We start from the raw sequence: 15,231 nt of genomic DNA, 5'->3' as shown, positions 1-15,231 counted from the left end.
TTTGATTCCCAGGGAGTCCAGGATATACCGACCTGTGGAAGTTTTTGTGAGCCTGATGTATTGGGCCTGTTGGTGAGCCTCCACCAGTTCCCCGATCGTGTTGTGGAGGCCCAGGCCTAGTAATCTGTCTGTGGGTGTGTTGAGGGGAAGATAAAGTGCTACCTTGAATGCCTAGCGAATCAAAGCATCCAAAGCGTTTATGTCATGTTTGGATAGTTGTAAGTATGGGGTAGTGTACAGTACACGGCTGAGGACAAAGGCATGAATGAGGCGACATAGGTCGCGCTCCTTCATGCCTCTATGATGTCCCGAAACCCTGCGGATGAGGTGCGATATCGCGCCTGCAACCTGCTTGATTTTCTTGAGGGTAGTGGTGTTTTTGCCATCGTTCTGGATGTGCAGGCCCAATACACGGAGGGTGCCTACCTCAGGTACCGGGTAACCATTCAATTCAATGGCAATGGGGGAGCGGGGACAGCGGTGGTTCTTAGGCCGGATGAGGAGCAGTTCGGACTTCTCTGGGGAGCAAGACAGTCCGATGGTCCGTGCGTAATTTTGGGTGTGGGTGGCTGCTTCCTGTAAGGTGTTCTCTATGTCGCCGTCACTGCCGTGGGTGGTCCACAGGGTGATATCGTCGGCATAAAGAGTGTGCTTGAGGTGGGGAATAGTTGCCAATTTCCGGGCGAGGGGTATGAGGGTTATGTTAAAGAGAAAGAGGGAAAGGACGGACCCTTGAGGGGTGCCGATACTCTGAAGTGTGTAGGAGGTGGAAGACAGAGGGCCGAAGTGTATCTCAGCCGTGCGGTCAGTCAGGAATGCTTGAATGTAGGCATACGTGCGCACACCCACATTCAATGGGGATAGAGCAGTCATGATCGCCTGATGTTCAATGCGATCAAAAGCTTTGGAAAGATCCAAAGCTAAGACTGCCTTGGTGTGACCTGGAAGAAGCGGGTCAAAAAGGTCGTGAGTGAGTTGCAGCATGGCGTCCTGTGCGCATAGATGGGGCGGAATCCCACCATGCTATGCGGGTAGAGATTGTTGTCCGCCATGTGACTTGTGAGTCTCGCTAACACAACATGCTCGAGGAGCTTCCCGAGGCATGAGGTTAGCGAAATCGGGCGAAGGTTTTGAATGGTGAGTGGTTTGTTGGGTTTTGGTATAAATATTACCTTCGCGTGGCGCCAGGACTGCGGGAGGTTACCCTCCCTCCAGCACTGGTTGAAGTATTTCGTAATGTGGGTGATCGATTGGTCATCCAGATTACGGAGCATGGAGTTTGTGATTTGGTCTGCACCAGGTGCGGAGTTGGCGCGGAGAGTCAGGAGGGCCGCTCTGACTTCCGTCTCCGTTATGTCCGTGTCGAGTGTTGGATTTGCTTGTCCTGTGTAGTGCGGTAGATGTATGGGGCCGCCTGGAGATGTGTACGTGGCTTGAAGTGTGTCTAGAAGGGTGTCGGGATCGTCAATGTGTTCAAGTGTGAGGCGTGTCACGTGGTGCTGTGCTGCTGATTTGGTGCGTGTGGGGTCAATGAGGTGTCGGAGGAGTTGCCATGCACGTTTGCTGGACAGGTTTCCGGAGATGCCGTCACATATATGTCCCCAGTTGAATCGACAGAGCTCCTCAGAGTGCTGTTGGATTTGTGTCTGCAGCGCGGCCAGCCGCTTTTTAAGCGTTCTGTTGTGTTTGTTGCCTTTCCAGCGTTCCAGGATGCTGTGATAAGCCTCCCAGAGGTGGGCTAGGCGTGTGTCAAGGGTCGGTGTTTCGGTTGTAGTTTCAATGTGTCGGGTGTTGTGGCGAACGTCATGCTTGAGTGATTGCAGCCATGCATCGATGTCTGCGATGGGAGTGTCTGGGAGGGCGGTGCGTGCAGCGCGAAAGGCATCCCAGTTAATGAGTTCGTGTGTCATATTTGCGTGACGGGGTGGTTTGTATGGGACAGTGATTTGTATAATGTAATGATCACTGCCCAGTGTATGTTGTGTTCTGTTCCAGGTAACGCCGCGGATACAGCGGCTCAGCGTCAGGTCGGACTGGTGTCGATGCTGACACTGTTGCCGATCCGCGTAGGCGTCTGAAACGTGTTGTGCACAGTGAGTTGGAGGTTCTGCAGGAGCAGCCAGAGCCTGCGACCTCGATGTGTCGTGGTTGTGTATCCCCAGTCAGTATGCTGACTGTTGAAGTCCCCACCGATGAGTAGGGGATGTTTCCCTGCTAGATGGTGTAGCTTTCGCAGAAGTGATTCTAGCGGGGCCATCGGCAGGGACGGGGGGTGGTATATGTTTGCTATAAATATAGAAGGACGTGAATGTGTGTGATGTATAATTTCCGTGATCACGCAGGGCGTCTCAGACGTAATGCGATGAGTTTTGTAGGTGAGGCTGCGGTGGATGAGTGTGGACGCCCTGGGTGTGTTAGTGGTATCCGAGTGTGTAGATGTGTAGCTGGGGAGGGTTGCTCGGTGTGCAGTCTCCTGGAGAAGAAGTATGTGGGGCGTGGGTGTGATGGTGGGAAGGAGAAGTTGCAGAGGTGCGCGCTTTGCCCGGAAGCCGCGGCAGTTCCAAGTTATAATGGGGAGATAATTAGTGTTCCCCCCCGCCATATTGGATGGTGGGGGGATTGAGGAGGGTATTAAGACGGGTGTCAATTGGTATGTGTGGCTCAGGGAAGGTGTTTTATGCTTGTGGAGGTAGGATGGGGGAGTGGAGGGGGTTTGAAGTTGGGTGAAGCGATGGGTAAGATTATGCTCCAAGAGCTCCATCATCTTGGTAAGCATAGCGTCCATGCGCTGCTCAAGTTTTTCGGTGAGGGCGGCGGCAAGGTGATTGAATCTGGCCTCGAGGCGGGCGTCTAGCTCCTTTAGTTTATGGTCAAATTTTGCTTCGAGTGCTGCTAATTTAGCGTCTATTTCTGGGGGCACGGGAGGGGGTGTGGCGTCTGTGGTGCGCTGTTTCTTTGCAGGAGGGGTGCTCGAAGTGTCTGTGGATGATGAGCTCGAATTAATGACAGGGGGTGCGGGTTGAGGGGGCATGGAGGGGGCGGGGGTGCTTAGGAGAGAGGAAAGGCGGCTTACCTCGTCACGCAAGGCCTTGAGCTCCTGGTCTCTCGGGTCTGCCTGGGAGGACTGGGGTGGAGGGGGTTGACGGGTGGTTTTTCCGGAAACGCGGTCTGCCCAGGTGAGACGCGTGGCGTTCTTGCTGCCATTCTGCCGGCTTGTAGAAGGCGACCGGGAAGCCGTCGAGCTGCGTCTGCTGGCTGTGCCTGGTTGATCGCAGCGGGAAAGCCGCGATGTACCCGGAGGAGAGAGAGCGTTCTTCGGGGACGCTAGTTTGCGGCCCCGTCCCTTGCAGTTCCCGGTGCCGGTCATATCAGGGCCTCCGCAGAGAATGCAGTTGGGGGTGCATGAGGGCACATCTTCCTTTGGGTGGGACTGCCCACAGCGGGGGCACTTATGGGATCTTGGGTGGACACACACGTCTGCCCGGTGACCAGGGACGCGGCAGTTAGTGCAGGCGTCTATATGCCCTCGATAGGGTGTGCACCTGTGGAGGGCTCCTCCATAAAGGAAGGCGCGTGGGACAGGTCCAGCTCGGAAAGTGATTAGGATGGAACGCGTGGAGCCCATTCGGCGGGCGTCCACGATGAGGGCGTCTGGGTTGCCGGTGATCAGGTCTTGCAGGAGCTCTGTCGGGTCTCATTCCAATAAGCATTGGAGATGACTCCGCGTACTGCTCCGTCCGGCGGGGCTATGTAAGGTGCTACGGCGAATTCCTTGCCTTGGTGTGTGATGGTGTTCACCCGAACCAGAGCGAGCGCGTCATCCTTTAGGGGCGTGCTTACGGTGCAGGTGTTGTTGACCGGGTGTACCCTGATTTGACAACTTGCAGAAATGTGAGCGCCGTCTACAGTACAGCGCCGAAAGCTGCAGTGCTTTGGGTGCGAGACTATTTGTTTGGAAAAGATGGCACCTCGCTAGCTTGGCTAGCTTGGCGGAGCTTGGTTGGTGCCCTTTCTTCGCGTTTGAAAACTTCAAGTTTTGACCATTGTGCCTCTGCCAAACGTATTTTTCGAGCCCTGCGCGACTGTGAACCCTGTGCGTGCAAAATGATTGAAGAAGACGGCATACCATTTGCATTTTCGTCAACCGGGTGGACGACAGACGCGTCGCAGTGTACAATAACAAGCGACAGCGTGTGGATCTATTTGAACTCGCTTGCGCCGACCGTGCGTGAGGCGCATCGTGGCTGGGCCCTCAAAGAGGAAGGGTACGTAAAGAACGTTATGCTAAACGTTCTCACCGCCGACGCGGAACTCGGTCTTGTGCGTGCGGCGTGCGCGCCATCCATGAAGACGGGCGTCTACACTGTGTCGGCGTGGTACTTCCGTGCTACAGGTGCCATCGCTGGAGCTCACTTTGAATGTGTTGCAGGGTAAGAGACGTTTTACTTGTTAGCAGTTCTCGCGGATGCGATGTCGACACGCTGAACCGCTCACGCTTAGCCGAAAACTATGCCATATGCGAAACTCGAGAAATTCAGCTTCCCTGCGTAACTTTAGCATGGTCGCTTGGCCTGACGAAGCGACAAACTGTGTGTAGCGTTGCTTCTGTCTGAATATTCACGCCCTCTCCCTACACATTTTCCGAGCACTGCTGATTGCAGCTGCGCTTCTAGTGCCGCAGGTGTCTCGCTAACAGTTACTTGGCTCCTGAAATGCTTGAGAGAAAATCGGCTTTGCTACAAAATCGCCAAATGAGGCGCCACGCCTACGAGCGCGGGGCTGCGTGCCTTCCCCGGCCGCGCTGTTTCGGCTTCGAGCGTGCGCGGGCCCAAAGTTTCTTTCGCTGCAGCGGCGGCAAGAATCGCATTTTATAAAATCTAGAAACTGACATGAGCTAAAAACCTCGAAATAAGTAAGGCACCCAGCTGTAGCTGGTAAAATTTTAACTATTAGATATTAACCAACCTGCTAATTAGCACATCCTAGCTATTTTCTAATGCACATAACCACTGACAGTACAGTAGATCTCCTAAATTACATAGAAGATGGCGATACAGAAGGGCACAAACTCAAAGTATGAAAAATACCTGCATTACCTCTTTCAGGCTGAGCGAGACATGCCAGCATGTTGCGGGCCTCTTGTTCACTGTTGCTGACAAGAACCCTGTACCAGATGAGAACAAGCCATCCTGCACAGACTTGCCGTGCAAGTGGATAGTTCCTGCAGAAGGTTTGCATCATTGTGCAAGAAGCTAAGCACTGTCCATTTTCTTGAGTTTGAAGGTTTGGAGTTTACTAGTTGAAATGGATAAAATGTCAGGGCAGGCATAAATGCTCAGCTTGCTACTGCTGCCTGCATAATACCGAGCCATTTTGTGGAAAGTAGGCGGATACAAGAACTGGGTGTGCATAAAAGTGTGTAAAATAACACTGAAATGCTCAATTTGTTTCCATTTCAGCAAGGAAACCTGCAGTAAGAGTGCCTCTCCAGAAAATTTCGTTCCAGAGGAATGTTATCAATAAGCCGGCCTCCGTGAAGCGGCTGCGTGACTACAATCCCTGTCAAAAAGTGCAATGTGGTCAAGACATTGCTAAACTGAAAGCAAGCCTTGCTGCTGCATGCCCAACACTGCACGCATTACGTTATATGTGCTCCAGAGAAAGCGAGCAGGCAGTGAAAAAAGAAGCAGCAAATGCCTTGCCGCAGCTGAGCGATGAGGAAGACTTGTGGAACCAACGTGCCACAGAATTTGTTGCAGCTCATTTCAAGTCTTTGCTGGCACCATCATTTGCTGAAAGGAAGCACATATGCATGCACACACTGGGGCAAGCCAACAATAAGCACTGGTTTGTAGAAAGGACCGGCCGCTTAACAGCCTCGGTATTTAAGAGGATATGTCGCTGCATAAAAGTGGATGGCTTATTGAAGACTCTACTGTATCCAAGTGATAAAGCAGTGTCAGAAGCAATGGCATATTGTCGGCTACATGAAGTCTCGGCTGTAGAGTCATATGTGGCGCTGATGCAAGCCCAAGGATTCAGTATAGAAGTTGAAGAGACTGGCTTGCACATTCACGAGGAATACGGGTTCCTAGCAGCATCGCCAGACAGAATCGTCAGAGTTGATGGGCAAGAGGGCTTGCGTGCCCGTACTCCAAGAAGGGGATGCCGGCTGAAACAGCATGCAATGATCCGACGTTTTGCTGCAAGATTGTGAATGGGGACGTTGTTTTGAAACGAGATCACTCCTATTATTTTCAAGTGCAAGGGCAGATGGCTGTCACCGGACACAAGTGGTGCGATTTCGTCATTTGGACTGAGAACGAACAGCTTGACATGCCAGCACACATTCATTGGGAGCGCATTGATTTTGACGAGTCCTTTTGGAAGCAGGATATGCTACCTGCCCTGCTGCACTTTGCACACCATGCACTCATCCCCGAGATGCTGACAAAGCGAGTTAAAAGACTTGGGAAACTGTACACATGCGGGCAGTATGTCTCCTATAAGAAACTAGAGCAGGGTTTTTATGTCTGCCAACTTGCAGATGAGGGCCTAACAATGAAAATCAGAAAGCTGAAGTGAGCTGATGAGAAGGCAGACTATACAATACTTGCAAGCCCGTAAGCCACTGTGAACCACCGCGAGAAAAAAATATGTTACTTTCACTGAAAATGTAAAGTCTTGGTCAAAGAGTATTAAGGCCACAGAGAAATGAATGTTCGGTTTAGGTTTGGTTTATGGGGTTTAACGTCCCAAAGCAACTCAGGCTATGAGAAACGCCGTAGTGAAGGGCTCTGGAAATTTCGACCACCTGGGGTTCCTTCACGTGCACTGACATCGCACAGTACACGGGCCTCTAGAATTTCTCCTCCAAAGAAATTCTAGCCGCCGCGGCCAGGATCGAACCCGCGTCTTTTGGGTCAGCAGCCAAGCACCATAACCACTGAGCCACCGCGGTGGCAAATGAATGTTCCTAGAATGCCCCATGTAGCAGATTGTTAGGCCAAGCAGGAAGCTTCTCTACCGCAAGAAGGAACACTCGAACATCACATTGAACTTCGAAAGGCCTCATCCGTCGGCCGCTAACCTCATCGAAATTTCCGTCGACGGCGTTTCTGTCATGGCGCTTGTCGACTCTAGTGCTGCGGTTTCTGTCATGGACGCAAAGCTGTGTAGTTGTTTAAGAAAAGTAAGGACGCAAATTGCTGGACTCTCAATGTGCACTGCTAGCGCTCAGAACATCCAGCTGTCTGCAGCGTGTACCGCTCGAGTTGTCATCCAGGGGACCATCTATGCCGTTGAATTCGTCGTACTGCCCTGCTGTTCTCATGCTGTTATCCTGGGATGGGATTTCCTATCGCGCCATGCTGCTATCATCGATTGTGCTCGAGCTGAAGTCGAGTTCTCTCACCTGCCCCAAGCTGTCTTGGATGCTGCCCCTTCTGGTGCCTGTGTTAAGGCCCTCGTTGCCGAAGACATTGACCTGCCCCCCTGCTCTTCAGTTCTCGTACCCCTCTCTTGCGGCTTTCTTCGCGACGACACTGTCCTCCTCACACCGTCCCCTATCTTTCTGCACCGCAAGTGTCTTCCTCTGCCATACGCCGTACTGACTGTATCCGCTGGCCTCTCCGTACTGTTCATCTCTAACCCATTCTCGTTCCCCAACGCCTTGCTCCTAGGTGAATGTCTCAGCACGGTACAACCATTCGCGTCTCTGCTCATCTGCGAAGAGACGGACGACTCGCCGCACCTCTCCATAGCCGCACTCAGCCCACCTACTGCTGCGCCCGATCTCTCCTCAACCGAAGCATTCCTTCGCTCCATCGACGACAACCTTCCAGCACCGCAAAGGGCACAGATTCTTACTTTACTTCATCAGTTTCGCTCGTTATTTGACTCACATCAAAGTTCCTTGGGCCAAACTTCCACTGTCACCCATGCCATCGACACAGGTGACCACGCACCGCTGCGACAACGTCCCTATCGTGTGTCTATCGCCGAGCGCCAAGTTATTGAAGACCAAGTCGACAAGATGCTCCAGAGCGGCGTCATTCAGCCTTCAAGCAGCCCATGGGCGTCGCCTGTGGTGCTCGTCGAAAAGAAGGATGGCTCCATACGCTTCTGTGTAGATTACCGCCGCCTTAATAAGATTACGCGCAAAGATGTCTATCCCCTTCCGCGCATAGACGACACTCTGGACTGTTTGCAAGGGGCCGAACTCTTTTCCTCCCTCGATTTGCGTTCCGCCAAATCGCCCGCTCACTCACGACTGACACCCAGAATCGCCAGCGCTCACGCCTCGACCAAGATCAAACTTCACCGAACTACTCTTCTGGCGCACTTGTTTTGGCTCTGGATCCCTTCAGGAACTCCCGGTCTTTCCTCAAAATTTTTAGCCAAGTACCATAGTCCCTACCGTGTACTGGAGCGCACCTCTCCGGTTAATTATGTCGTGGAACCCCTCACGCCGTCTCCTGATCTCCGCCGCCGAGGACGGGAGACCGTTGATGTGCAGCGCCTCAAGCCCTACTACGACCCCGCCGTCTTGCCATCACCCTAAGTTTCCAGGATGGCTCCTCTTTTCCCCGGGGTGATTGTAAGGCTAAAGAAGAAGATGCGTCTGATGATTTGCAAACACGAAGACGAGGTGGCAGTGCTCTCGAGAGTTTTTGCCAGTGCTACGCTTGTGTGTCCTTCGCCGACCTGGTCCTGGACTGCTGCCGTCGCCGTTGCCCCAGTACTTGGTAATAACCCCCCCCCCCCCCGTTACAGCAAGAATAAATACCATGTTTAAATCTGGTTTTGCCAGCAATAAATGTGTTTTGCTCGGGCACCAACTTGGCAGAGACACAGTAGCTGTTTTTAGTAAAAAAATATTTGATGGAGCTGACATCTGAAGTTGTTCACAGTGATTACATGTTTGCTTCTAATGTTGTGTGACCTTTTCTCCTTTACCTAGACACGCCAACTATAAAAAATCTGTTTTCTTAGGCGTTTTGGATGCCGCAGTGATGTTTGCTGCACTTATTGCACTCCGAGATATGTCTGCCCCATGTGGACGGATTTAAAGTGAAAAAACTTGCATTTCATTGTGCATTCATGATTTTTATTTTTTCCAACAAGTAAAACAATCATAATGTCAACAATTTTATAGCAGCACTGTCTGGTCATGACCACACAGAGCAGTTCCAGGTTACTGCATTGAAATATCATATTCAATGGTTATGATGTAGCTTCATCTTTTATTAACGGATTTCTGAAATTGCTCAAGAAACAGCACACTTGAAATACTTGTTCAGCAATCTCAATCATAGAGATTGGGAATGGCCGATCTAATATCCTGAAGCTTTTTACACGTGCTATAGCCCGTTCAACATGTACCCTCGCAGAGGCAATGCGTCGCGTTTCATGAACTGCTGCTGCCGGCATCTGTTTCTCGTGGCGCTCACGAAAGGGGGGTCGATAGATGGTCACCCCTGCGGGTATGTAAGGAAAGGTGAAACCCTTGTCGACCATGATTGCATCGCCTTCCACCAACTGATCAAGCAACCCGGTGCTTTCGAGGATGGCCTTGTCAGATACAGACCCACCCCAAAGGCGCGATACAAATGCTAAATACCCATCAGGGGTGCACCCTACAAGCACCTTGTATGTATTGTAGTGTTTGTAGGGTGAAAAGGTTTGCCTTTGTGCATTTAGTGATGATGGTCGTTGAATTCTCACTTCTGTTGCATCGAGAATCAGGCGCGTGTCCTCAAATTCCTGAAAACACTTTGGCAGGTGTGGCTTGATTTGTTCTCGAGAAGGCAGCGTGGTGAGTTTTTGAAGCTCTCGTTGCAGTAAGTTCACCCACGTGGTGAAGGAGCGGCTGACCTGGCTTTCGCTCATGACAAAGTTGCATGCCAGTTCTTTGCCACACATTCCTCTTCTCAGCCGAACCAAGGTCATAAAGAACTCGTTGGCCAATTCCCGATCTCTTGGGCGGCCACGAAGGTCACTTTTTCTCCTCTTGCCAGTACCCCAGTAAGACATTTCACTGGCGCGCGGTCTGAGGTATTCAAACAAGCCTTTGAAAACTTCATAGTTGGGCAGTCCAGTGTAGTGCATGCAGTTATTTGGATCATGTAGTGTCTTTAATGAGAGAAGCCTCGACTTGACCCTGTCCAGCTTGCATTCAAGTTTTAGGTTCCTCTTCTCAAGAAGAAGCACTGTTTTTTGTAGTTTGCCTAGTTCACGCTCCATTCGTGTCACTTTGCCACAGCTGCATTCTTCACAGCTGCACCCCTGCATTGAGTGTGCCTTGGTATCTGCAAGTAATGCCAAAGGAAAACAGATTTGTTACCTTAACAGAGAGAGCACTAAAGCTAGAAGTTCAATGGCAGCTGCCCGATAGCTGTGTGGAACTTAGAACAGGAAAATTTGGATGGTGTTCACTTGTACAAGAATAAAGCTACATGTATGACTGCCATGTCAATTTTGCAACAGATAAAGAGCATCTTGTTGACATAAATTAAATAGAAACATTCTGCCTCACTAAGTTTAGTGCTTCAGAATATGGTACATCGTCTCTTAAAAAATATGCTCATATGTCCCCTGTAAATAATGCAATGGACTGTATGGAAAGCGTATTGTGTGAACAACAGCTTCTGTAAATGGTGATGTTAACAGATTCAACATAAAAAGATGGTGAGAAAGGTATCAACGTTTGCATGCACACATGAGCTCACCATTTGCAGAAATCTCCAGCTGTTCAAGGTCTTGAGGAGGTACTACACCATCTGCAGCCATCTCAGTGTCGCCTGTAAATACGAAAAGATGCCTGCCATGACAACAGCTCTGTGCGGGAAGCAACCATGCTATGAGCTGATGTATGTGCATATGAGCTCACCATTTGCAGAAATTTCCAGCTGTTGTAGCTCTTCAGGAGGTACATCATCTGAGATGTCCACAGCCATGTCAACGTCATCTGCAAGCATAAACTGCCATGAAGACGGCACCTAATTTCACGAGGTGCAGTGTAAAAAAAGACGCCAAGAGATGAGTCATTTACAAGTCATTAAAAAATTGCATGCCAGGTCCTTGATGAACTGTATAATTAGTGCTGTACAAAAACTTGCTCTCAACTGCCAGGCACTGCTGCTAAGCCCCTGTTTGGCTTTGGCACGGCCCATCAAGTGTACTCTTGTTTACTCATGGGCACTCAGCTTCAGGTTGAAGCCAATAAAAAATTCATCTTTTTAAAGTCAAGCGTAGAAATGAAAAAAAATTACTAGAACAGAATTTGAGAATCTCTCTTCTCATTCTGTTATTAGAAGAAAACTCTTGTTGCTACCCTGTACAAAATACAATATTATGATGCTGAATAACTTTGCAGACAGGACTGGAGTAAACTGAGCAGAAGAAACATACACATTTTTAGTTTATTTAGCAATGAGAATGCTTATGCTAGGTGTCTCACATGTCTTTAGGTTACTGTGTTTTAATGGCATATACCTTCAATGGATTTCACTTGGGTCGGTGAAAGGAATGTTGGCTGTTGTGTGGCAGCAAGTTGATCAGCCAGGTTGTGCCCTTTATGCAGCTGGTTTGCACTAGCAGCACCTGGAATGACGTTTCGCGAGATTTAGTGAGGGGCACATATATCATGAAAGCTGAAGCATACACAGCCAGTGAAACCAATAGCAACGAAAAACTGTGATGCCATATGGCACAGAAAATGAAAGGACTAGTTTCTAAATATTCCAAAAGTGGTGTACACTGCCACCAATAACATATTAAGTACTGAGAACTCCTGTAAACAAACACAAAGCTGCAAGAACAAGCTTTGAGAGCTTTGAGAACACATATCACTGGCTCACAGCAAACGTAGTTTCTCGATCACTGGACTGATCACAAGGCATAAGTGCATGCTCCCGTTGAAATATCAACACCTGCGACGCTTACCGAAAGGCAGTGCAATAACAGTGCAACTTTCGCGCTCGCTGCTGTACCCAACGCAGTGTCTCATAACGCTTGCACAGACGCGCCTCGCCCTTGATTACCATGAAATGTTCGCAAATAGTCCATTGGTACAGTGATATCAAGCTGTATATTTTTTTAAAGCAACAATGACAGTTTTCATTACCGCTATTTTCATGTTATTACAGCGCTCCTAAACGTGACTGCGGCAACGTTCCTCAACCGAGATTCCTCAACCGCCGCGCTCAACCGAGATTCCGAAAAAGGAGCACATGTAGCTGCCAGCATAATCTCTTAGCAGTATGAAACTTCGGGCTCACCTTTCTGTCTTTTCAAACTACGGTTGTGCCGATCCACGGCAGCTGGACCCGGAGTTCTCGTGTAGCAAAACACATTCGGCACGTAGTCAGGGTGCCTCATAAAAGTTGACGGCCGCCCTGTAATTTTCACCGATATTAAACGTTTAGTCAAACCGAAGAAGGCTCGTCATACTTCCATGAACTCGTGCATAATAACACGACGGCCAACACGAAAAAAGACTGCACGGACGGTAGCGCATCGACGGAAACGACACGGACGGAAGCGCTTCCGTCCGTGCAGCCTTTCTTTGTTATTTTACGCTGGTTCATCAAAGTATGGAAACCCAAGTATAGTTCAACAGTAAGTGGTGCTCAACACTTGTCATAAGTCTCTCAAGTGTGCTTCTGTACTCACCTGTGATAAAATGCGCGCTGCAGATGCGTGAATGGTCGTTCGGCTGCCACAACGAACCGTCTGCATTTTCCCTCTTCACCGCAGCTATCCATGCATTTCGCTTCTCGGGATACAGTTTCGCCGATGGAAATCTAAAAAACTTTACGTCCGCTTTGCCATAAAAATAGTTACTGCATCCATACGCGACGCAGTGCGCTGGCATCGTGTCGGCGCGCGCGGCCCAGCAGCGTAGAAACGGCGGATCGTCTGTTTGCTTTCCAACCAAACTGGGGGCGCTAGCGTCGCACTTTTTCCGCGCAGGCGCAGAAGGTTTTCTGCAAGTTGTCATTTGAGTACGCGCTGGCTCCTTAAGTTGGGACGCCGCTTGGAGGATGGCCTCTCGTAGTTGTCGGGGTGGAAGGATGTCCAGCTGCAGCCAGCCTCGTTGTCTAAAAACGATCTTGTAATCTGCAGCAGGAAGCGGTGGCTGCTGTCGCGAACGCTGCGCAGCTGTGAGCGTTGCTTGCAGGTGCGCTGACTTTTCAAGGCATGGAGACTTGGGGGTACCGGTAGCAGAGGCTGCGCCCTCCGGGCGTCGGGTTGTTGAAAGGACGTCCTTGGAGCCGGCAGGCACACTAAGAATGTGCGTCCAGTCCCTTGGGTCGTAGTCGTTGGGTTCAAGAACCTCTCCCTGCACCTGCACCTCCATGATGGCGTTGGTGGCGGAAGCGTCCGTCGGAGTAGGCCTAGCTCCCAGCGGAGCGAGGCCTAGCTCAGGCGGAGAGGTCACAGAGAAGAAAGGGCCGTGGGTGCCCGAAAAATGGCGTAGGCGGGCCAAAAATTGATGGCGTGCAGCACTCACATTCGCAGATCCGTGGGTGGTGAAATTTTGGCTGATGATGCTGGCGATTGGCGAATTCCGCTGTCTTTGTGCGGAGCCGATGTGGGGTGCGTCTGTACTACACGGCCCCCTAGCGGCCAGACAGCGGCCGCATATTGGGGTGGAGTGCATTTTTCAGGCACACTCCTGTTATGAATAGCAGTTTATCAATATCCCTCGAAAGGAATGTATATCCCTTACAAAAATGCTTCTTGAGACAGTGTTGAAGTTCTCATGAGCAGACTCAACACGCCATGTTAAATTTTTGTTGTGACCAGGATGGGCTAGTGTTGGTGTATTATTGAGGCAGAGTTGAAACTCATTTGAAAGTGGCCACTGTGCTAGAGTTGAGCATTCTCAATAAAATTTCTGCTTTGCGTTCATGTTGAATTCATGTTGGAATAACGGGAGTGAATCAACATGCCATTCTGAATCTTGGCTGGGGTAAAAAAGAAAAAAATCCCGGGAATGCATTCGTATTGCGCCAGATGGACTGACTACCAATGCAATTTTCGGCGGTATATTCATATTTATTGCTGCAATTTCTCGTTAACGTGAAGCCGTCATCTCCTGTGACGTAGTGCTCCACACATACGCACAAACATGTATGTGTTTGTGCGTATACACCCTACATACATACACCCCTACACTTCCATCACATAAAGAGCAGGGACAGTACTGCACACGAGGCTAGAGGAAGAACTGACAGAGTTCATCTTACGATCTTAAGTGCAATGTTGTTGTTGTTGTTGTGACTGAGAGAAGGATGAAAAGGAAATTACACGGGCCTGCTACTGGCTCGAGCCAAGCCACCACCGCTGCCACGTGCAGATAGAGGAGAGTTAAAAGAGCAGAGGAAAGACAAAAAGGAAAGAAAAGACGCGCGTCGCAGCAACAACTGCATCCGGCGGAGCGGACGCTGCTCATAAAACAGATAAGCGGCCGAAGCCGCGCCCGCCGAAGCGAGGACATGTGCCTTAGCACTATCTTAAGTGCAACCTCGGCTTAGCCCTTATATATTCCTACTCAGGGGTGTCCGGATCTGCGCAGGTTGTGGCCTGCCGATCAGCAAAGTTATGTCAGTTATTATTATTAATATTTATTTATTTTATATGTAGTAGAAGTAATCAAGTTCATATGCAACGGCTTATTATTTGACGACCTTGATTCTTTCATAAAGAACTTAAGTAAAGCATTAATTAAGCGCCCTTTTTATGAGAGCACATACGAATCCTCCAAAGTAAGTATGCCTGAATTAGCATATTGCACTTTTTTCTATGCGAGAAAATGACTTTGAGCGGTTTATGAGAGTTTTAACGGGTGCTGTATGCGTTCTTAATATGTGTAATGTGATTACGTTCTGATTACACGATGCATGTCGAAATGATTTCAATTAGTTAGGCTTAGAAGCGGCTGCCTTGAGATGGTTCAACCTAAATTCAACAGAAATTGCTCAACAGTAAATCTCTTGACTACGCTCAACAAAAATTCCGTGTAGCAGGTGTTGAGTAGGCTCAACATACATTGAGTTCATGTTGGCTTCCTCTTGATTCAACAGGGGCTCATCAAGGCGTCAACTGAAGCTCAAAAGTCGTTTTTGTAAGGGTATGAAAGCTGCACGTTAGTAATACCAGCCTGTGGGAAAGAAGCGTGGAGGTTCACGATAATGGTTGAACTTGAAGGAGGGCAACGCAGCG

At 49.8% G+C, this 15,231-nt stretch overlaps 1 protein-coding gene and 1 pseudogene across 1 annotated transcript; one reads left to right on the top strand and one right to left on the bottom strand.

Moving 5' to 3' along the window:
* The first annotated feature begins 4,090 nt into the window (after positions 1-4,090).
* On the top strand, positions 4,091-6,633 carry LOC149348805 (uncharacterized; annotated as a pseudogene).
* A 2,519-nt stretch (positions 6,634-9,152) lies between these two features.
* On the bottom strand, positions 9,153-12,877 carry LOC149348804 (uncharacterized). Its single transcript, XM_089541852.1, has 6 exons — positions 12,676-12,877; positions 12,282-12,398; positions 11,497-11,604; positions 10,892-10,969; positions 10,731-10,802; positions 9,153-10,310 (listed from the first exon to the last, which is right to left on the bottom strand). The coding sequence occupies exons 1-6, from the start codon at positions 12,875-12,877 to the stop codon at positions 9,226-9,228; spliced, it is 1,662 nt and encodes a 553-aa protein (XP_089397978.1). The 3' UTR covers positions 9,153-9,225.
* Between the last annotated feature and the right edge of the window lie 2,354 nt (positions 12,878-15,231).

The sequence above is a fragment of the Amblyomma mixtum genome, chromosome 4, assembly GCF_055824585.1.
Source record: "Amblyomma mixtum isolate Tamu chromosome 4, ASM5582458v1, whole genome shotgun sequence".
Lineage (NCBI taxonomy): Eukaryota > Metazoa > Arthropoda > Arachnida > Ixodida > Ixodidae > Amblyomma > Amblyomma mixtum.
This window is presented reverse-complemented; position numbering and strand designations above follow the sequence as displayed.